This window comes from Pleurodeles waltl, chromosome 4_1, assembly GCF_031143425.1.
Source record: "Pleurodeles waltl isolate 20211129_DDA chromosome 4_1, aPleWal1.hap1.20221129, whole genome shotgun sequence".
Lineage (NCBI taxonomy): Eukaryota > Metazoa > Chordata > Amphibia > Caudata > Salamandridae > Pleurodeles > Pleurodeles waltl.
In genome coordinates this window covers 211,888,435-211,912,921 of record NC_090442.1, presented here as the reverse complement: position 1 = coordinate 211,912,921, position 24,487 = coordinate 211,888,435, and the positions used below count along the sequence as shown (strand labels likewise).

Sequence of the window (24,487 nt, the reverse complement as noted above, 5' to 3'; positions counted from 1 at the left end):
CCTACACATCGTCTAGAGACCCTCGCATGTGATTAGCGAGTGATATACAAAATTCCATTACAACATATTCGTTGTAATCTAGACCATTCTCCATCAAACATCACTGCATTATAGCAAAATATCAAAACAAAGTACATGTATTACAGCCATTTACTGTTGTGTTGCTTATTTAAGAAGTATACTCCTGTTAATAAATACAACAAAAAAATATGCTTGCACAATCTCCATGTCACGTCACACCTAGAAAATTACTAAAAAAGACCATGCTCATTATCCATTTAGTAATGCATTACGAGAGTCGTATAGGCAAGATCTTAAAAAGCAAATTTTTCACTATCAAAGCATGACCCAGGCAGAGCCTATACATAAACATTGTACCTTGTTGCAGTTTTCCAAAGCTTGCAAATATTCCTTCGATTTCAAGAAACACATGGCCAGGTTGAGGAAGGCAGCCAGAGTCAGGGCTTTGGCATTTGCTTCATTCTCTCCAGTAAGACCAGATTCGTTCTCTAGCCAGGATACTATCTTCTTATATTGCAGAGAAGCCTGTTTGTATTTCCCCTCCTGTACATCAAAATTGAACTTCCATTAGAAACATCGTTCGGTAGACAATGTTTTTATTGTATTCAAAACGTGCAAGTCTGTATGTAACCTAATAAAATCACAAATGTGCATAATACGTTATTGTGAAGAAGAACGAGTTACTTACCTTCGGTAACGACTTTTCTGGTGAGCTACCTGTGGATTCCTCACCTAATGAATACTCCCATGGCACCAGCATTCGATGGAAATCTTCTTCCTAGTCTCTGCACGTCGACGAGGACGTCACTCTAGCCCACGCGACGCCGTCTGACGTCATACAGGCAATAAGAGGTCCTCGCCGACGTGCCGACGTCAGTACCAACATTTTTTACGTGCATGAGAACAACAACCCAATGCAATGAAAGAGCAAGGCAACATCCCATAACACTGTAAAATACACAACATTGCAATAAAATGGCTGTAGATTTAATATAACTTTTTTTTTTTTTTAAACAACAAATATATGCAAATCATGTATATACACAAAGATATATACATATATATACACATATAAATATATACAAGTATCCATATATACAACATCTATTGCAACCTTGAAGACCAAGAGGAGCGCACTCAAGGATTACTTGGTAAAACCAGAAAGGCAACGGGGAGGCGGGTGGGACCGTGAGGAATCCACAGGTAGCTAATGTATCCACCAGAAAAGTCGTTACTGAAGGTAAGTAACTCGTTCTTCTGATGGATACAACTACCTGTGGATTCCTCACCTAATGAATAGAGTCCCAAAGCAGTACCACTCCCGGTGGTGGGTGCCGAAATGGTCAAACCAAGAAATCCTGCAGCACTGACCGTGCAAAATGGCCGTCCCTTCTGACCTCAGAGTCCAAACAGTAATGTTTCGCAAAAGTGTGAAGGGACGACCAAATTGCGGCCTTGCAGATGTCGACCACAGGAACACCCCTGGCCAAGGCCGAAGTGGCCGACTTAGCTCTGGTGGAATGAGCTCTAATGCCATCAGGAGGATCCTTCTTTGCCAAAGAGTAACAGATTTTAATGCAAAGAACAACCCACCTGGAGAGTGTTCTCTTGTGGACTGCCTTTCCTCTCCTCTTGCCCACGTATCCGATGAACAGCTGATCCTCCAGCCTGAAGTCCTTCGTTTTATCAATGTAGAAGCTTAACGCCCTCTTTGGGTCCAATCGATGTAGTCTCTCTTCCTCCTTTGAAGGATGAGGCGGAGGATAGAACGTGGACAAAGTAATTGTCTGGGCCAAATGGAAGGGTGAAACAACCTTCGGGAGGAAAGCAGCCTTGGTCCTCAACACCACCTTATCCCCATAAAAAGTTGTATAAGGGGGTTTTACCGATAAGGCTTGCAACTCACTCACTCTCCTTGCAGATGTTATAGCCACCAGGAAGACTGTTTTAATAACCAAATACCTTAAGGGGCAAGAATGCATAGGCTCAAAAGGGGACCCCATAAGGAAAGTGAGGACCAAGGACAAATCCCATAGAGGCATAACGAATGGTTTTGGAGGATATTTATTTAGAAGACCTTTCAAGAATCTGAGAACAATAGGGGACTTAAATAACGATGGTTGGTCTGGAAGACAGATAAAGGCTGACAGGGCAGACAAATAACCTTTAATGGTAGCCACTGCACAACCTTTCTGCACTAGAGACAGAGCAAAAGACAAAACGTCCGACAGATGAGCATGTAAGGGATCAATCTGTCTCTCCACACCACATAACAAATTTAGACCACCTATTAGCGTAGATAGATTTAGTGGAGTGTCGCCTGGCCGCTAATATAACATCCACTACATCAGGCGGGAGAGAGAAGGAACTCAGGTTGCCCCGTTCAATCTCCAGGCATGTAGGTGTAGACTCTGGAGGTTGGGGAGTAAAACCTGCCCCTGCGACTGCGAGAGGAGGTCTGCCCTGAGAGGGAGACGGAGCGGAGGGCACAGCGAGAGTTGAAGAAGGTCGGAGTACCACATCCTCCTTGGCCAATCCGGAGCTATTAAGATGACTTGGGCCCGGTCTTGGCGAATCTTCCTCAACACTCGAGGAATCAAGGGTATGGGGGGGAAACGCGTAAAGCAACTGGTCGCACCAGGTTATCAGAAACGCGTCCCCCAATGCTCCCTGCACTGGATACTGGAGGCTGCAGAATAACGGACAATGCGCGTTCTCCAGAGTGGCAAACAGATCTACCCGAGGAAACCCCCACATCTGAAAGATTAAACGGACTTGATCTGGATGGAGACGCCACTCGTGGTCGGCCGAGAATTGGCGACAGACTGTCCGCACGTACATTCAAGACCCCGGCCAAATGATTTGCTACCAAGCAAATCTGATGGTCCTTTGCCCAGGACCATAGTCGAAGAGCTTCTCTGCAGAGAAGGTACGACCCTACTCCTCCCTGTTTGTTTATGTACCACATCGTGGTAGTATTGTCCGTCAGGACCTGTACCGACTGACCACGAAGGGAAGGGAGGAAGGCCTTGAGAGCCAGACGTACATCCCGTAACTCTAACAGATTGATATGAAACATCTGTTCCTCTGGAGACCAAAGTCCTTTGATCTCCAGATCCCCCAGATGAGCTCCCCACCCTAGAGTGGAAGCATCCGTTATGACCGTGGCCACCGGTGGCGACAGCGCGAACGGCTTTCCTTGCGAAAGATTGTTGCTCGCAATCCACCACTTCAAGTCCACAGCAGCATCTCTGGAGATCTTGACTGCACCTTCTAGATCTCCCTTGTGTTGAGACCACTGCCTTCGGAGGCACCACTGAAGAGCCCTCATGTGCCAGCGAGCATGCGTGACCAACAGAATGCAGGAGGCAAACAGACCGAGCAGACGAAGGACCTTGAGGACTGGAACTACCGCTCCATTTAGAAACATTGGAACCAATTCCTGAATATCTTGAACCCGCTGAGGCGGAGGAAAGGCTCGATTCAATGTTGTATCCAGTACTGCCCCTATGAACAGGAGGCGCTGAGAGGGCTCCAGGTGAGATTTGGGCACGTTCACCGAAAAGCCCAGGTCGAACAACAACTGGGTTGTTGACTGCAGATGATACGACACAAGCTCCGGGGACTTGGCTTTGATCAACCAGTCGTCCAATTAAGGGAATACTGCTATCCCCTTCCTTCTGAGCTCTGCCGCAACCACTGACATCACCTTCATGAAGACTCGAGGTGCTGAAGTAAGACTAAACGGGAGGACCGCAAACGGATAGTGCTGCGACCCTACCACAAACCGGAGATACTTCCTGTGCGACTTGAGTATCGGGATATGAAAATAAGCATCCTGCAAGTCGACAGACACCATCCAATCTTCTTTGTTCAACGCCAAAAGCACCTGTGCTAGGGTCAGCATCTTGAACTTTTCCTGATTGAGGAACCAATTCAAGATCCTCAGATCCAGGATCGGTCTCAACCGACCATCTTTCTTGGGAATCAGGAAGTACCTTGAGTAACAACCTCGACCCCTTTCCTGCTCTGGAACCAACTCCACTGCGCCCTTTGAAAGGAGGACTTGAACCTCCTGTTCTAGCACCAGGAGGTGTTCTTCTGAACAATAAGATGGGCGAGGCGGGAGGGGGGGCCGAAACTCCCAAAAGGGAAGGGTGTAGCCTTTCTCCACAATACTGATAATCCAAGTGTCCGTTGTAATAGTCTCCCACTTGTGGAGAAAATGCCGTAATCTTCCCCCTACAGGAGAGGAGTGAGTGGGAAATGGTGGAAGCCTAAGGCTGCTTTCCCTGCTGCACCCCTCCAGAGGACGAGGAAGAGGCAGAGTGCTGTTGAGAGGCTCCTCTGGTGCGGGCCCTACCTCTCCCTCTAAATGATCTATAGGGGTGAGAAGAGGCGGGTTGCTGGAACCTCCCCCGAAAGGAAGAGCCACGCCCAAATCCACGAAACCTCCTGAAAAACCTGGAAGAGGCAGAGGAAGAAGGAGCTTGCAGCCCTAACGATTTGGCTGTGGCCCTGCTCTCTTTAAATCGCTCCAAGGCCGAATCTGCCTTTGCTCCAAACAATTTGTCCCCATCAAACGGGAGGTCTAATAGGGTCAACTGTACATCCGCAGAAAACCCTGAATTACGGAGCCAGGCCTGTCTCCTTGCCACCACAGCCGTGCCCATCGCCCTAGCCACCGAGTCGGTCGTGTCCAGCCCAGACTGGATAATCTGGGTTGCGGCAGCCTGGGCGTCTGAGACAACATCCAAGAGTCCCTGGGGAAGCTCCGTAAAAGAAGATGAAATATCATCCATAAGAGCATGAATATATCTCCCCAGAATGCAAGTTACGTTGGTGGCCTTCAACGCCAAACTGCAAGAAGAAAATATTTTCTTGGATTGCGCATCCAGTTTTTTTGAGTCCCTGTCTCCTGGTACCGTCGGGAAAGATCCAGGCGCTGATTTTGATGAACAGGAGGCTTGCACCACCAAGCTCTCCGACGTAGGGTGTCTTGAAAGAAAACCAGGGTCAGATGGTGCAACCCGATATCTCCTGGCAACAGCCCTATGAACTGCCGAGGAAGATACAGGCTTCTTCCACACCTCCAACACCGGATCAAGCAAAAGCCTCATTAAACGGCAAGAGAGGCTCCGCTGCAGCAGAGGCCGGATGCAGCACCTCCGTCAATAAATTCTGCTTCGCCTCTGCCACCGGCAAAGGCAGGTCCAGAAAGTTAGCCGCCTTCCTCACCACCGCGTGAAAGGTAGCAGCCTCCTCCGTATACTCCCCTGGAGATGAAAGGTCTCACTCAGGGGGAAGTATCCAGCCCACTGGCCGTATCCAGACCATGCAGTCCATCACCAGAGTCCTCAACCTCTCCTTCCTCCAGGACTCGCTGGTACTCCTGCTCTTCCAAAAGACGGAGAGCACGCCTCCTTGAATGTAGTCTCTGCTCAATACGCGGAGTCGACATGGCCTCTGCCGAAGATCGGCGCCGATCTCCAGAAGCATCCGACGCCGCATCCGGAGCCACAGGTAGCTTCGGCGCTGATGAAGGAGCAGGACAAAAAGATCTTGGAGCTGATGGACCCACCGGAGTCACAGGACGAAATCCCGACGTCGACGGGATGGAAACCTCCGGAGCCAATCCCTCTGAAGCCACAGGAGCGGCCACCGGCGCCGAGCCCACATTCCCAAAAGGGAGGAAGGGCATAAAGGGTGCCGGCCGAAGAGGCGCAGGATTACCCAATGAAAAGGTCAAAGGCCCCGAAGGACCAGCCGGACCACCTCCTGGAGCCATCTGCTGAAAGATGGTATACATCGCATTCAGAAATGCGGTACTATCGGCTCCAGGGGCTGGAAAAGCCGGATACTGAGGTGCCTGGATCGAGGGCGACCCCGACGCCAGCCTCGACGTCCGCGACGCCGGAGACATCACAATAGGCTGCATCACCTCAACCACAGAGGCTTGTCCAGGCGAAGTCGGTGACGCCGGAGAGGGCAACGGCGTCGATGGATGCGGCGTGACCGTGGGGCTGACCTCCCAAGTCCTCCGACGCCGAGCCGAAGGCGACCTCGAACGAGTCTCCTTGCTGGAATGACGCTGTGAATCTCTACAGCGCCGGGAATCTCGATGGCGCCGATGAGACCTTGGCGAGGAAGACTTTTTGTGATGTTTTTCCTTTCTCTTCGACTTCGCCAAGAATAGTTTAGCCTCACGTTCCTTTAGGGCCTTCGGATTCATGTGCTGACATGAATCGCAAGTCACGACGTCGTGGTCGGAGCTCAAACACCAGAGACAGTCGGAGTGAAGATCTGTAACGGACATCTTGCCCCCACACTCTCGACAGGGCTTGAAACCCGACTTTCTCTGAGACATTGTTACCGCAGAGAAGAACTACGCAGCAGAAAACACACTGTAACCACTAAAGCAACAGTAGCTCCCTCGAAGATAACCGTTTCGAATGCACGGAAAAAAGGGAACCGACGTCGGCGAGGACCTCTTATTGCCTGTATGACGTCAGACGGCGTCGCGTGGGCTAGAGTGACGTCCTCGTCGACGTGCAGAGACTAGGAAGAAGATTTCCGTTGAATGCTGGCGCCATGGGAGTATTCATTAGGTGAGGAATCCACAGGTAGTTGTATCCATCAGAAACAGGATTTTTGAAGGTTTCACTCCCATATTTTTCCCCATTATGATTACTAGGCAGTGGTCCAATGGCTCTGAAATGTCCTGAGCCCAAGACAGGACTCCATACTCTGACCCTTAAAAAATGTACATGGTTGATTTGTTTATACCCAATTGACAGCCTAATTTACCTGCAAGTCCTTACTGTATACTACCAGGGGTACCCAGGGTCTGTAACTTAGAGTGTCACTTCCGGGCCTGTAGCACTTGCTGTATCACACCGGTGGAATAAGGTAAAACATGACTCCCAGTCTACCACTGCAGACTGGAAGGGAAATTTCAAACTGCTAATTCAACTTTTCCATTTTAAGCAACTGCAAAGTCCCTTTGTAATGTGTGCAAGTCCCCTAGAGCAGAGCTCTCGAGTCCTAGGGAAGGGTGCAACAGACAGTAGAACGTTTGTTTTACATGTAAAAACCCACAACTGTGGAAGATTGGTTGCCCAACTGGCAGGTATAGAGTTACACACTGACAACTCAGCTGTGTTGACTTCTGAATGAGACTAACAAAGTTGGTACTTCAAGGTAACAATTTGTTACATTAAACCCAACTTGATCCCAAAGACGAAATTAACATAAGTTGTAGCCACATGCAACTTTTAAAGAAGTGCCACTTTGTTGTTCGAGTTTACTAGTGTCCATCTGCAGAGGGTGGCCATGAACACAGCCTTCTGCTTCCCTAAGGAGACAGATAGGCGACTCCCATGACAGGCAACAATAGAGGCCTGCCGTTGGATGTGGTGTTACCTCCTCTTGGAAAGAAGCCACGCGGAGTGTTGCCCCTAAAAGGCGAACTTCAAAGGGGAAGCCACCTCTGAAGGACAAATGGTGAACACACTTCAGAGGGGCTGCTTTTCTGCACAGGTAGATGTAGGAGTCATCAAGAGGGAAACCCTGGCCAAACCATCCCCCCCCCCCCCCCCCCCCCCCCCCCCCATCCCAAGTGGTAGTGTAGCCCCCAGGTAGCCACACATCTAGGGCAGACTACAGAGCGCCACACATCAAGAGAAGGGTCCAACACCTTCATAGTGGGTAGAATAGTGCACTCTGGGATAGCTAGATGTCAAACTTCACAGGTAGTTCTCTTTAGGCAGGAGAGAACCTAGTAGCCCATTGGCTATTGACCGCGACATCCCCTAAGGGCACTTTCTGGGCATAAATGGGGCACTCCGACATCCAGAACTCAGGTCTTGTTTGGACTGTACAAGAGGACCGAAGAACACCTTGCTGACCATGGAATCAGCAAAGAAGGGGCTGCACCAAAGTTGGACTGCATCAGCTGCTCCTTGCCTAGCGAAGGAAAAGATTGCCCACGGTGTTAGTTTATGGAAAAGTCATCCCAAGCCCAGTCAGAAGAGGAGACTCCAAGAGTCAGTTGGCTGACTTCCTGTTCACAGCACAGGGCCACAAAAGCTGAAAGAGCTATGTGCTTTACACATGTTCCTTGTGGGAGCCTCACTGTCAAACCTTAGCTGACAAACAATCTGACTGGTTCCACAGGGGCTAGTAGTGTATTACACAGGGGAGTCTCAACTACACCATATAATTCACCCCATTTTCTCACACAGGGGAACACATGAATCTCTGGCCATGGAAGGTGGGCAGCAACCACTGACATCACTTTCGGGAACATCAGTAGGGCTGAGCTAAGGCCAAAGAGGAGCTAAGAAAATTTAAAATGTTTCAAACACCCCATGAACCACAGACAATGTCTGTAGGTCTGCAGGACAGGTACATGAAAATATGCATTCAGCAAATCCAATACTACCATATAGTCCCCTGGGTCAGGAGCAGAAAGAATCTGAGACTGGGTGAGCATTCTGAATTAGTCTTTCATCAGAAAAGCATTCAGTGGGTGAAGATTCAGTATAGACCTAAGGCCTCTGTCCTGTGGTATGAAGAAGCAGCACGAACAGCAACAACCCTCTCCTCTTTACAAACCTAGCACCCACGTAATACCACCCTTGGCCAGTAGAAGACCAACTTCTTGCAGCGAGGCTGAGGAATGATCTACCTAGAATCGTTTGATGTGAGGGGGCAGGTGAGAGAAGGGCAGCTAGGAAATTAAATGCTGGGCATAGCCCATTTCAATGATTTGCAGGACCAATTCGTCACTAGTAATGAATCTCCAACTGGGGAGATAATATTGTACCATGCCTCCAAGGTTAGGGTCTGTGAGGGCAAACAAACAGATTGGCAGCTGCAGCAGCAAGGAGCACAAGTTAGAGGAAAGCTGCTCCTGCTGGGGGGAACTTTCTTGGCCACCACCACAACCTCTGTCCTGAAAGGACTGCGTCTGCTGTTTCTGCACAGTTTGGGAGGACTGTTGTTGTCTATACTAGTTTCTACATTTCATGCTATGGGTGAAACTGCTATTGGGATGGCGCTGTTCCAGGTCTGACCTTAAATTGTTCGAGTGCTATAGTCTTCTTTTCAAACAATCAGGAGCAGTCTTAAGGCATGTCCGTCAAGGACGCTTAGACGACATCTGAACATCCAGATCTCATACAGGCATGACTTCCAAGACTAAACACTTGTTCCAATAGGTTTTTCAATACAGTCTGCTTTGTCCAAGCCAGAACACAAGACTTCCTCTGCTGCACCCTATCCTTCATGCTGGTTTTATGACAATGAGGCTCTGAGGTCTTCGACAGCCGGGAAGATCTTGTTGCCCAGGTCCCATAAAATATTGGTGTACCAGTGTTTAAGGACAATAAGGTCTAAGAGATTCTCTTTTGGAAGACATTAATAGGTTCCAACGCTATCCGCAGAATGGGTTGGAAAGATATTAGGAGCAACAATACTTGTTGATGTCTGTTCTACCACAGTCTCAGGCATAGGATGCTGGTCAAAAGATCAGGATCACCAGGGACTGGTCTATGTCACCTGACCACAGATTGGCTTAGCAGAGGACCGGAGTATGGCTTTGCCCAAGTAGCCATGAGATGTTATGTGATAACCTCACTGTGTGGGAAAACTGGCTTGGATAAGGTTGAGTCAGGTTAAAAAATCTCATGAATCTAAAATATTTGTCTTAGTTTCAACAGCAGGCATCTTAAGTCTAGCTCTTCTCATGCCCATCACAGTAATACTGCAAAATAATCACTTTCTTCTGTTGGTGATCCAGATGGCAACTCAAACTCTTCTCCAGAGATTTATGTAGCCCATTGGCATGCCGTAAATCCTATATCCCTTGTCATCAGTATAGTGAGTGGGAAAGTAGGTTGTCTGCATCGTCATCAGTGTGGGGAACATTTTACATACCAAATAAAGCCTCACTCTGATCTGAATAAAAGGTTCTAGCCTCCAATAGTACTGGTGTCAAAAACAAAGGTTGCACAATAATATGGCTACATAATAGCTGTGCTTTTGTAATCTCATATCACAACATTGGCCTGGCATGGAATGCCATCAGTTCAGGTTCAGAGACATACATCTGAAGTGGACCTAGGTGACAGTGGATCCAGCACTGGCTGCGCACAAGAGGTGTAAGTTTAAACAGGTGCCGCTATTGGTACAGGAACAGGCTAAAACATCTCAGATGGCATCAGGGAAGGGACCATCAGCTGACGACCAACTAAAGACCCCTGTGGCTCCAAGGAGCCACAAAGGCATGCCAAAGGGAGCATATGAAAAAGTACGACCTCCTTGAAAGCAGCTATTTGGTGCAGGGTTGACAGTTGGGGGAATTCATGATCAGAAAGCAGATACATAACCAGATTGGAGTCGAAGCTGTTGGCAGGATATGACCATTTGATTTTAACCAGTTCTGAAAGAAATGCTGCCTGCATGGTTCATAGTTGTGTGCCCTTCCCTTCATGCCCAACTGAGATTCTGATTTTACGATTCCTAGATTTTTTGGCCCCAGGCTAACACTAATTTAGCAAGGCCTCCGACCTGCACATAAGAACTGGTGCTACCCTTTATCTTGGCCCTAGAGAGTCACACAAAGGGCGCCCTCATTAGTGAGAGAAAGACAACCAGCGATGTTCACTCATGTAGCATGGTGGTGGAGACAGCATGCCATGCTTTGCAGTATCCTTTTCCCCACAGACCGCAATGCCGGCACGCTCCAAAACATCAACAATGCTACCAGGACATACCTGCCTGCATGTGACTATCGATCTACCAATACACAAGAGGATATTGCAGCATCTAAGAGCGATAAGGAACCTTGATGCAACATACTTGGTGGTTAAACACTCTGCCAAAAACACATACAAGTGATGAGACAAAACTGAAATACAGTGGTTTAATTCAAGTACCAAAACACCTAGTAGGAGGAAATAGAAAACAGAGACCAAGGAGACTAGAGGGCAGACAAATCCTCGATTTGGACAGCAGCGAACCTAATAGTTTAAACTCAGATGAGGAACTGCATGTTTTTTTTTTTTTTGTAGAAACAGCTGCCATGTTCACGCTACCAGCCAAGTGTTGTCTTTGTGAATTTCTTTATTTTAAAGTATTTTTGTAAACATTTTCAATTTTAGATTATGTATGAGGAAAGACTGGATCTGACTGATTTGATTACTCACTTGGGTTTACTAGTGGAACAAGAGCATGGAGAAGAAACGCAACCATTTTGGCATTATGTGCCACAGATGGGATTTTAGCTTTTGGAAATTATGATTTTTTTTAGCGTGCATTACAGACATTGATGTTCAGTTCCTTTTGATGTTCATTATTTGCATGTGTTCTTTGGGCATTCTGACTAGGATGGAGAGTATTTGTTTTTCCTAAACACTGCACAAAATATGTTTAAGTTGAATAAAACAATGAATTAATAAAAAAAGCAGTAATAATGAGTTGTCCAATACGAAATGTAGTGGGAGAAATCGGGTTTGAGTCGAACACTATGAAATAATTTTACACAGGTGATTAGGATGCCTGGTTGAGTCAAGTGTATTAATGATTTTTAGTATTCATGCATTTACTTATAATGCACATCAGTTTTTGCCTACTCGAAGATGAAATAACCAGTGCAGGATTATTCCCATCCTTTAGTTATGTTTGTGTAGAATGAATTGATTGGTCTAATGGTGGCGCTAATTTTTTTCTTCTACATTTAAATACCAACGTGAACAAGAGTTTTGTTGAAACACATCATTAGTGCCTCAGCAATAAACGGAAATCACTGAATCCAGCTGCCTGATTGTCATTCTCTTATTTACTGTGCAAGAAGAGTGCAAGATATATATATACACATATACACACACACACACACACATATATATACACATATACACACACACACACACACACACTTTCACCCCCCCAAAAAAAAAAAAAAAAAAAAAAAAAAAAAAAGATTACAGGAACATTAAAGTTCACATTTTACTTGCAATAAAGAGCATTTGAAAAAATTATTATAAAGAATTTTTTTTTTTTTTTTAAAACAAACTTTTGCCGAAATTCGCAGACAATCCGCAAATTGGAGGCTGGGGGATGACAGTCTCCCGTGCTTGTTCAGTATGGAACCTTGGGTGGCAAGGGCTGGGGTGGGGCGGGGTTTAAGATCTTGGAGATGGGCTGTGCGGACTGCCCTCCATTGTGCTCTTATGAGCCCTGGGGACTCAGTGTGGCAAGGGTCACTCCCATTAAGAGGCACATATTTTGGCTGTTTCTGCACCCCTTTTTCCATCTGTCCCAAGGGGGGGGGGCATAAACAACTAGATACCAAGGATGTTTTATTCACTATGTTTTTGTGGTGGGGAGCTGCCCCTTGGGGGGGTGAATGCTTTGGCCATAGTTTTAGGCCTATCTGCCCCCTCCCACCCTCCACAGCTTGCTGTGTGTAGACTGGCGCATTATTTGCATTTGTGATCGTAATGTTTATTTCTTTTTATTCTAGTGCAAAGCTTTTTATTCCTTTGTTGTGACGCCTGCTTGCGATTTTAGCACTGGTAAATCTTCAGTTTGCGCAGCTGCTTGGTGTGTGGTAAGAAAACGTTTTTTGCACTGTTTACTTCAACAAGTACCATTGCCATGCATGGATGAGTTTTTTTGTAAATGGTTCAATAATAGCCGTATATTTAGCATATGTTTTATTGTGTGTGAAATTCTTCTTGGATTTATGCACTGTTTATTGTGTTGTCTTGGATGTAATTTTGTCTTGCCTTTTTATTGCCATATCATTGGTGCTTGCTGTGCATATGCAGAGTAGGTGCTGTTGAGTCTAGCAATCTCTGGCAAGTGAGGGTAGTGTTTTTCAGTATATGTCTTTGTGATAAATAAAGAATAAACAAAGTGTGGCTTTAACACAGTGTTGGTTGTGGTTGACTCATTTGTCATGTTACTTTTGATTAGTAAGGATCATGGCTAGCCGCAGAATTACCACTAAGCATCCTTACGCATAAAACATAAAAAGTATGTTTTTCAATATTCTTCTGACCATGATTATGAGCCGGACTCTGCATTTGAGGCAGAAGAGGAGGTACAACATTCTGGCAGGGAATTTTCGGTCAAAGAGGAATCATCCGATGATGAAGCCACTCAGTGTGGATGAAGTGTTTGTTTTATAGGAGGACCCTGATGTTCCAAAAGTGAATCAGCCTGGGGCTACAAGGCTTTCCTTTGGAAGATCTTAACTCTTGGTTGCCCCAAACATGGTGCAGCTGGCATTGCCTGCCTTAACTGGTGTTGCAGGGTATAGAGTGAATACTAAAAATCTTTGCCTCTAACTTTGAGTTGTTTAAGAATAATGTATTTTTTGCATGCGATTGTGGAGAGCAGACTAATTTGTATGCTGAACAGTATTTTAGGGACAAAAGTGCCAGACGTGGGCCCCACTTTAGAGCTAACTGGTGGACTCCTACAAATCTGGAAGAGGAAAACAAGACACCAGGGGAGTCCAGGGCGGTGTGGCTTGCATGGGTCCCCCAAAGTTTTCTAATCCATAATCTCCCTGCAAACCTCAAATTTAGCTTAAAAACAATATTACTTTTTCCTCACATTGTGTGTGAGATCACTGTGCCGGCACAAATTTCCTACCCCCCAGCGTTCCCCCTCAATACGCACGTGTGTGTGGGGACCAAGTGTCTGCGACAGGGAAGGGCTAAAAACGTGTAGAGATTGAGAGTGCACCAAAGCATCTTCATAAGCGCAGTTTTTTTTCCCGTACTTTTTAGGCTGACTCTGCTTTGGGCACTCAAAAGTGCAAAAAGAAATATGAGATAGAGATTTGTGATGGCAGTGATCAGACAGAGTTAATAAGCAATTAAGATAATTACCGTCTAACATCTACATAAAATAGATTGGCAGTGTCAAGGTAGGGAAGGACGATATGCAGAGATGGAGGAAGAAACTTCACTCCGCTACACCAAAAAAAGAATCACCTATGGAGATGAGGAATGGGGAATATGAGAGGGTGGGAGGTGGTTCTTTTTATGAGAAAATATTTAAGGCAGGTTCGATCCCACCAAATTATGTTGCATTTTTCTTTTTTAAATTTTAAAAAATATTAAAATGTAAATCTTGAACAAGTACCTTAAAATACTGGGTCCCTCGATCTTTCACAATGACTCCCTGTTCCAGTTTTTCTTCAGCATTCATCTCCCAGGATTCTTTTGCCTGTACAGATAAAACATTCCAGTAAGACCAATTGGCAGCATAATATTTGCATATCACCAAGAGCAGAGAACTGTTCTGAAACCAAAATGTTGCACACAGAGTTACAGCCGCATCCCTACATTATCAAATCATTCACAGAGCTAAGAAAACATAATTTTTGTTGCTGTTAGTAGGAAAAAATGCTGCATTGGGACATGTGACCATGGTGCACTCTGTAATGGTAGTAAAAATGTTTTGCTGCTGATAGTGTATTAACAGCCCTTCGGTTTTAGAAGTACCAAGACTTTCTTTAGGATAGTATGAGCAATCTGCATTTATGAACCAATAAAACCTAAGCAGTAGCACGAGGTGGAGGTCTCTGCCAACATGGATAGTATCCTAAAACAAAGAAGGTCTCTTTTCCGTGGCTAGATCCGATTCTAATTTCATACAATTTTCTTCCTCAACAAGCACTGGCTACACCAACACGTATCACCATAACAACGGGGTGCAGAAAGACTGGTTTTCTCTAAGGTTTTTGTTGCCATCTTTTATGGCATACACCATTAGTAGATCGATGCTGCATACATGCAGAGAAGCCCCATTAATTTTTTTTAAAATAAAGTACAAGAAACACCATTAAAAGATTGCTGCAGCACACCTATGGACAGCCACATAGCAAATATTTCAAAACCATTAAAAGAGCACAGCTAGGTGCTCAAATGGTGGCATGTGGTGGCCGGCAAAGCATGTGAGGACGGACAGAGTAATTTTGAAGTGAGCTCAAGAATGTCAAGCAGGGCAGAAGTGATGGAACTAGATGGATGGATAGAGCGAAATGCCAACAAAAATGGGGGTAGGAGCAGCATGGTGACAAGGGGATTAGATAAAATACTCCTTGTACAATACAATGCAAGGTCATAGCACAGTGGAAGAACACATTTCCATTAAAAAAAACAGTCCAAGAACAATGCTCTTCTGGGTGGGACAAAAACAGAACATGACGCATGCCATCAAATGAGAAGCAGAGAACTGAGATAGACGGGAAGGTGTTAGAGAATTGAATTTAAAAAAAACAAAAAAAAACACATTACGTCTGAAGCAAAAGCTGCCCAGATTTAGCAGTGTTGGGCTGTACCCAGCAAAACGAATACAAGCCCCCAAATAGATATAAATCCAGAGTGTCCACACGTAAGCAGATTTTTTTCCTATTATTTCATTTTAGTCAAAGGAGAGAGAATCACACCTTTTTAATTTACAAAGACAAAAGCGATGATGCACCATCGAAACAGACTAGAAATGTCCAATATCTCAATTCCACTTTTTTTTTTATTGATTTATCTTCAGAAGGAGATCTTCAAATGATAAAAAATAATACTTTTTATTTCTTCAACAGTTGTGGTGTTAAAAACACAGCCAACACGTTTTGTTCCTCATGAATTTATGACCAGAGACGCCTGGTCAGAAATTAAGTGTTTCGCTGTGCAGTCTACGGTTGAGGTTGCTACTCTCTGGAGTGCCTTAATCTGTCAACAATGGAGATCGCTAGTCTTAAATGCAGGGACTGGGCGTGGTATTAACTATACTGCGAATTGCTTCACAGGTCATAAATTCATGAGGAAGAAACTGGTATTATTTTGCAAGATACATATGCCCTGGAGAAGTTTACAGAAGTAAAGAAAAGACGTTGGCTGGCTGTTTTTTTAACCACACAACCGCTGAAGAAATAAAAAGGATTATTTGCCAGCAAGACTTGGCTTTAACTGGTGTAACACAATAGAAAATGTCACCAGGCACAAAACACCATAACCCTAGTTCGTTGAAGTGTATCATATTGCTTTCAGGTGAACAAATTGGATAAGTTACTTACCTGTAAATCCTAGTTCTCTTCCAGGGGTATCCTCATCAAAGTCATAAACATTGAATATTCCCGCCCTTGTGCGGGGACCCCGGAGCATATATAAAATATACACATATTATACATGTGTAACAAATAGTCATGCAGGCTATCATGTTAAAAACAGGCTAAAATGCTTTATTTCTATGAAGTTTTTTTTATTTTTATATTAAATACTACAATAGAGCATAAATATGTACCCAAGCTCCTAAAACTAGGCTTAGGGAAGTAAGCAGTAGCAAACTCTAGAGGAAAAAATAGAAAAAACTGCATTGAAAAACAATGAAGCATTCTTAGCCAATAGGCTGCATGCAGGTTAACACAGGAGAACCATAAAAACTTTGGCACTGTGCCTTTAAGACCCTGAGCACCTCCAGTATCCCACCATGCCTCAGGGGTGAAGGAAAGGTGACAGTTGGTTCACAGTTAGGTCAGTTCTTTTTACGGTGACAATTTGTATAACTGATTCCAGACACAATCTGTCCTGCACTTCTAGGAGACATGCGTCCGGGGAGGAGGGTGGGTTGTTTATGACTTTGCTGAGGATACCCCTGGAAGAGAACTAGGATTTACAGATAAGTAACTTATCCTTCTCTTCCAGGGGATCCTCATCAATAGTCATAAACATTGAATAGATTAGCAAGCCCATCCCTAAACCCAGCGGACTGTCCGATAGAAGTGCAGGAATAGATATGTCTTACGCAAATAGATTTCTTAGAGAGGCCTGCCCCACTTGGGCATCCGCTCTTGCATCTGAGTCTAAACAATAATGTCTTGTAAACGTATGGACAGACTTCCATGTAGCAGCCTTACAAATCTCAGATATCGGAACATTGTTAAGGAGAGCAGCAGTAGCCGCTTTACCCCTTGTGGAATGCGCTCTAGGCCGCGCTAGTAATTGTTTATTAGCTAGCTGGTAAGTATTAACAATACAAGAAACTATCCATCTTGATATTGATCGCTTAGATGCTGCCTCTCCTGTCCTTAAATAACCATAGTTTACAAACAAGCGGTTAGAGTGTCTAATCGATTTTGTCTTGTCCAGATAAAATTTCAGCACTCTTTTCAAGTCTAATGAGTGCAATGCTTTCTCTGCCGGAGTCTCCGGATTGGGAAAGAACGTCGGTAAAGATATGGTCTGATTAATATGGAATTCTGACCCCACCTTCGGAAGGAAAGATGGGTGAGTTCGAAGAACCACTCTATTGTCATGAAAAACCGTGTACGGTTCTTTTGAAGACAAGGCCTGGATTTCACTGACCCTCCTCGCTGAAGTAATGGCCACTAGAAAAGCCGTCTTCCACGTAAGGGGTTGTAAAGAGGCCTTATGTATAGGCTCGAAAGGAGGGCCCATAAGTTTTGCCAGGACTATGTTCAGTTCCCATGGAGGAGAAGGCCTCCGAATTGGCGGAAAAACTTTCTTCAAACCCTCTAAGAAATCCTTGACTACAGGTTTTGTAAAGAAGGATTCCTGAGAAGGTGACTTGCGATAGGCTGTAATAGCAGACAAATGTACCTTAATAGATGATACCTGCAGACCGGACTTCGCTAGATGAAGCAAATAGGACAGTATGACATCTTCCTGCGCCCGTATGGGATTATGACCTTTCTGACGGCACCATATGTAGAATCTCTTCCACTTAAAAGCGTAAGAACGCCGCGTGGAAGGCCGTTTGGACTCTTTCAAGATGTTCATGCACTCCTGCGAGAGCCCTAGGTGCCCATACTGCAGGAATTCAGGAGCCATGCTGTTAAGCTCAGAGAGGGTAGGTTGGGATGTAGAATCCTGCCCTCCATTCTGCTCAGAAGATCCGGTCTGCACGGCAGCCTCCTGTGAGGTTTTTCCGACAGGTTGAGGAGATCCGTGTACCATAACTGTCGGGGTCATTGTGGCGCTATAAGAATCATTCTGGTCCTGGATCTGTAAAGTTTGCTGATCACTGCCGGAATGAGGGGAATCGGCGGAAAAGCGTAAAGAAATATCCCTGACCAGTCGATCAACAGGGCATTCCCTCGAGATCCCGGACGGTAGAACCTGGATGCGAAGTCTGGGCATTTCTTGTTTACTTCATCTGCGAAGAGATCCAGTTGAGGCCGACCCCATTGCGCGAAGATGTATTCTGCGACTTCGCCGTGTAGGACCCAATCGTGAACGTCCTCCAGGTGTCTGCTTAGAAAGTCTGCTTCCACGTTCTGTTGACCTGGCAGGTGAACTGCTGTAATTGACATTCCTCTGGTCAGGAGCCAATGCCATATCGCTTGGGACTCTCGCGATAGGGGTAGGGACCTCGTTCCCCCTGGTTTGTTCAAGTAATACATCGTGGTTGTATTGTCCGTCTGTATCAAGAGAGTTTTCCCCTGAATTAGCGGTATGAAAGACGAGAGCCAGATGGACCGCTCTGAGTTCTAGCAGATTGATGTGGTACTGCTTTTCCTTGTCTGACCACAGACCCTGCGCTTGAAAAGGATCCAAATGAGCCCCCCATCCCTGAAGAGATGCATCCGTTACTAGGGTGTCGGATGGAAGCACCTGGTGAAACGGAGCACCCACTGACAGGTGAGGTCTGTGCATCCACCATCTCAATGACTGAAGTGCTACCGCCGGTAGCCGCACCGTGTCGTCCCAGCGACCTGTTCTTTGGCTCCAGTTGGTCTCCAATGCCTCTTGGAGGGGTCTCATGTGGAGTCTGGCATTTGGGACAATAAAAATGCACGATGCCATGGAGCCCAGCAGTGATGTCACCTGACGTGCCGTAGGTGCGCTGGCTCTCAACAGGTCCTGGCACTTCCTGTCTATTGAGGATAGTCGTTCCTCCGAAGGATACACTTTTTGGAGTTCTGTGTTTATGATAGCTCCTAGGTAGTGAAGATTCTGCGTTGGAATCAAGGTTGACTTCTGGTAATTGACCTGAAGACCCTAGAGCTTTGCAAACTCCTAGTACAATGTCCGATGGCTTCTCGCCTGCTCCGGAGAAGAAGCCTTTAGTAGCCAGCCGTCTAGGTATGGATATATGTATATCCTTTGTCTTCGGAGATGTGCCGCCACCACTGCCATACATTTCGAGAAAACTCTTGGGGCAGATTTCAGGCCAAAGGGTAGAACTCTGAACTGGTAATGCTGTAACGCTACTCGGAAGCGCAGGAATTTTCGATGTTTGGGAGCTATCGGGATGTGAAAGTACGCATCCTGTAGGTCGATGAAGCACATCCAGTCTCCCTGATGCAGTTGAGGGAAAATCTGGTGAAGCGCTAGCATTCTGAACTTCTGCTTCCTTATGTATTTGTTCAGCAGCCGTAGGTCCAGAATTGGCCTGAAAACGCCCTCTCGACCCTTCTTTGCCACTAGAAAGTAACGGGAGTAGACCCCCTGTCCTCTGTGTGCAGGTGGAACCTTTTCTATGGCATTCTTTTTTAGGAGGGCGAGAGCCTCCTTGCGTAGCAAGCTGAGATGAGATGGATTGTCTTTGGTTGGTGGCAAGCGTGGTGGAGGCTGTTTGAAAAGAAGAGAATAGCCATGTTCGACAATATTGAGCACCCATTTGTCTCTTGTGATAGAGTGCCACTCGTGAAGATAAGCCGTAATACTTCCCCCCACCGGAGTGGTGTACAGTGTCGAGGGAAGCGAGATTTCATTGCTTGGTGGGTGCTTTCGGAGTGGACTGTTGAGGTCTACTTGACCCTCGCTCCCTTGTGTTTCTCCTTTGAAAAAGAGGGCGTCCCTGTCGTTGCTGTGACCTTTGCGACCAATGAGGGGATTGAACCCTCTGCTGGAAAGGGCGCCTGTCATACGGCCTGTACCTCCGCCTGAAATCTTTCTTTCTTTCGAGGCCCACCGCCTTCATGGTATCCACCTCGGTCTTCATGCGGGCCATCTCTTCGTCTGCATGGGTACCGAATAGAGAGTTCCCGGCAAATGGGAGATTCAGGATGCGTTGTTGTGCTTCCTGTTTCAAGCCAGTGAGCCTCAGCCAGGAAGATCTCCTCGCACAGATACCATGTGCGTATCCATGAGCAGCCAAATCCGCCCCATCTGCTGCCGCGCTGATGACCTGGTTGGATACCAGGCATCCTTCTTGTAGTATCTCCTGGAAATCTTGTCTGTCTTCTCTGGGCAATTTTTCTGTAAATCTACTGAGGGAGTCCCACAGAGAACGATCATACCTGCCCAGGAGCGCAGACGCACTGGAGACCTTCATTGCTGAAGCCGCTGTCCCGCATATCTTTCTCCCCAGAGAGTCTAGATGCCTGCTCTCTTTATCCGGGGGTACCGTGGATGAAGATGCCACCGAGTGGGTCTTTCGGGCGGCAGCTATGATAACCGAGTCCGGTGGCGGATCCTTTCTAAGGAATAAAGGGTCCTGTTCTGGAGCCTTGTATTTTTTGAGAATTCTAGCCGGTGCAGACTTAAGCGAGGCTGGGGCCAGAAAAGTGTCCATGGTTGGCTGCAACAAACCAGGCACTAGAGGCAGCAACTTTTTTGACGCTGATCTCTGTTGTAGAGTCTCAAAGATGACCGATGAGGAGGTAGATGGTTCTGGAACCTCTATGTTGAGTTTCTGCCCTCCTCTTAGCGCCACCTCGTTGAATGTGGTAATGTCATCCACCGGTGAGACTCTAGCAGGTGGTGAATCTGTTAGGGTGGGTGAGTAACGCCCGACAGATGAACCTGATGAAGACCAAGAGGGTGATCTTCTTCTTGACCGCGACCTGGATCTTCGTTGAAAGCGAGACCTGCTGCGAGACGCTGTAGCCGAGCGTCTAGGCCTCGCGGTCGGTTGGCGAGGTGCTGAACGAGCCCGTTCTGCCCTGGCTGTCGGTGATGGCGTTCTTGGCAGGGAGGCAGTAGGTGAATACATTCGCGAATATTGCGAATCTGGGGAGGCCGCTGGTCTATTGAGGCTCTCCAGCCATCTCGGAGATAGGTTGATGGGCGAGACATGCCCAGAAGATGCCGCTCTTGACCGAGAAGAGTCGCTCGGTATGGAGACCACTGGAGATGGCGCCTTGTCTGGCGTGGGGCGATGTTCTGCTCCCTGTGGGACAGGTAAAACCTGTGTCGACGTCGAGGGCTGTTTCGACGTCGAAGGACGCCCAGCCGGTTGCTCATGCCTCGACGTTGAGTGCCACGACGTCGAACGGCGATCCTTGGACCTCGACCTGCTCGCCGTCGTGTGCCTCGACGTGGAGCGATGGGAGGTCGACGGCGGATGCCTCTCGTGCCGTCGTGGCGTTTTCGACGTCGTGTGTCCTGACGTCGGGGGGCGCACAGCCTTTGGTGGCGATCGGGCACACCGGCGATGGCTCGACGTCGATCGGCGGGCTGCCGTCGACGGAGACCTGCCCCTGCTCTGATGTCCCTCCGACGCCGTTCCCTTCGACGTCAGGCGTGTCGCCGTCGATCTATGCCGGTGAGACGGTGGTAGCGACGACGTCGACGGTGAACAAACAGGTACTTTCCTACCTGTCGACGTCGACCGGGCCATTCTCTCCTGAGAATGGCCTTCTGGCTGTGTGGGAAGTGAGGAGGACGATGTTCTTTTCCTCTCCTGAAGCCCATGTAGCCGGATCTTCTCTCTGTCTTTCAGAGTCCTCCTAGACATGTTCTTGCAGTACTTACAAGTGTCAGGGCAGTGACTCTGAGGCAGGCACACTATGCACAGAGAGTGGGGATCAGACTGGGCCTTCTTCTTCCCACAAGCAGGGCATTTGACAAAAAGTGAAGGCATTTTTCTGTCAGAAAAAACCTGCTTAGCTCAGACAAAGGTGTTATTTGTCGAGTGAAAAGTGAAAAAACGCTTTTTTAAAGAATTTTTCTGAGAAAAACTCAGAAAAACTGAGAGCTCAATGCTCCAGGATCCTCTCAGAAGAAGCCGGAAAAAATAACTGACCTAACTGTGAACCAACTGTCACCTTTCCTTCACCCCTGAGGCATGGTGCCAAAGTTTTTATGGTTCTCCTGTGTTAACCTGCATGCAGCCTATTGGCTAAGAATGCTTCATTGTTTTTCAATGCAGTTTTTTCTATTTTTTCTCTAGAGTTTGCTACTGCTTACTTCCCTAAGCCTAGTTTTAGGAGCTTGGGTACATATTTATGCTCTATTGTAGTATTTAATATAAAAAAATAAATTAAAAAAACTTCATAGAAATAAAGCATTTTAGCCTGTTTTTAACATGATGGCCTGCATGACTATTTGTTACACATGTATAATATGTGTATATTTTATATATGCTCCGGGGTCCCCGCACAAGGGTGGGAATATTCAATGTTTATGACTATTGATGAGGATCCCCTGGAAGAGAACTAGGAAATACTTAACTCAATTTTATCACCTAGAATGACTTTTTATACAGTTTTGTTACCCACAGGCCATGATCTCCCTGACTGCTCCAAGACACACCAGATACTCTGACATAATCAATCATCTGGCTGTCAGCCACCAATAATCTGGCAATTCACTGTCTATAAGCTGCTCTAAGCAGAAACATCCTATGTATCTTTCTAAAACGAAGATGCTACTCAATGGCTTGGAGGTACATTGGAATAGTTTACCTTAATAGGGCTCCCTGTTCTTACACTTTCAAGGCCTGCCCTAGCTCCAATATACATAGGGGACACCCTCTCACTTATAAGCTACTATGAGTATTTTTAAAATCTTTCATATTGAACTTGGAGAAATTTGCACTTTCACCCAGTGTTTTCAGGTACTACTTGGAGGACTGTGCGGGGAGTAAGTATTAATAGGAAAACATGAGCTTTTATTGCATGTAAAGCTCAACCCCCGCATTAGTTCCAGTTCCGACCTGAAAAGTGTGTAAAGGGAAACATTTAGGATAAACCGCACCCAGGAATTAATGCTTTTTCCACCAGGAGTTTCTACACAAAGAAATTATAAGAGTGACAGTCGACTTGCGGCAAGCTAGAAAATCTGTACACTGCAAGACATATTGACAATCAGTTTCAAATGGGAGGGGCAATTATCTCAGATTACAGTGCTCAGTGAAGAATTTTTGCAATTGGGCCTGAAACACCTCTTCGGGCAAATTGTAGCACAAACTTGTACACCATTCAAACTGAGACCTGGTATCTTGAAAATGGTGTAGGACACCACCTTCTCTCGGAAAAAAAGGCTGCCTGCGTTGCAAGTCAGTGGATTCAACAAAAAGGCCAGACTCCTTAGCACACTGACTAAAAAGATAGTCCATTCTTACACAATCATGCATATATGTAACTTACCAGGTTGATTAAGGAGAGGAGGGACTGTGTAAAGACCTATAACCGCCCGCCTCTTGAACACAACTGCCATCAGATCAATTTGAGCACAGAAAATCTGTTCGAACTGCACCGTCAGCCCTGACCGGCAGACCCTGCTGTATATACAAAGAGGTTAGGTCAGGTTTCTGACTACGCTAGCAGCTGAGACTTCCCGATCAGTATTTTGCTTTCCTAAATTCCTACAAAGTACAAGCAATCCCAGCCTCAATTTATCAGCTCCTGACTTTGTCCTTAGTTACCTCACCGTATGCCTGAATTTTTGTATTAAGTCACCAATTAAGCCATTAATCAAAATGTTTAATTGTTTTTAGACCTCCCCCATTTTTTCATCTTTGGAAGCAAAAGGATATTCAGTATGAAGTTTGCCAGCTACATACAAGATCACTAGGTTCTTTTCTCACCTGTTACTTCATTGTTGCTGAACACTCGCAACAATCCTTCATTTCTGAAAACTGATGTAATAAACTTTCACCCTTTTTCTTAACTGTTTCGACATTTCAGGTGGCACTGGCTGGTTTACACCCCTGAAACATGGATAATTAAATGCAAATATAAGTAGATCATGGTCACAAAAGCAAAATTACCAGGCTGGTGTGAAATCGCTGGTATGTAATGTGCTAAGGCAAACAACACATTCAAGTTGGCAAGCTGTTTAAACAGCCAACAATGAGTGATAACTCACAGCACAGCTAATCCAGGTGGGTGGAGGAGGGGTGGCATGAAAGCCAAAATTAGGAATCCACCATTGGTGACAATCCTCAAAATAGCCCACTTTGGCAGCAGTATCACGAGGCCAGAGGCCATATGTTAAGAAGCTATACTGCTCTACAACATTTTTAATGTTCCAGGCCTGAAGTTTACACACAAGTACATAAATAGTTGCCAGCCAATTAAGGCAACCTTAGGTCCAGGAACCTTGCACTTTTATCTGGCCAATGCGAAGTCCACCAGTGTCAAGCAGGGGCCTAATGACCAAGTACTATGCTTGGGCTCAAATGCCTCTTTATTGTACTGCTATTTTCTTTACCAGCAGCAGCCGATGGATAGGTCTGCTAACGGGGTTTTTTTTTTGGG

At 46.1% G+C, this 24,487-nt stretch overlaps 1 protein-coding gene across 2 annotated transcripts in view; it reads right to left on the bottom strand.

Annotated features, from left to right (window-relative positions):
- FKBP4 (FKBP prolyl isomerase 4) overlaps window positions 1–24,487 on the bottom strand; it is a 195,798-nt gene that overhangs the window by 72,140 nt on the left and 99,171 nt on the right. For both annotated transcript variants that reach the window (XM_069228152.1, XM_069228153.1), the window contains 2 exons: window positions 14,182–14,265; window positions 379–564 (listed from right to left, as the gene is read on the bottom strand). In XM_069228152.1, the coding sequence (XP_069084253.1) occupies window positions 379–564; window positions 14,182–14,265 (270 nt within the window). The remainder of the gene's footprint in view (window positions 1–378; window positions 565–14,181; window positions 14,266–24,487) is intronic.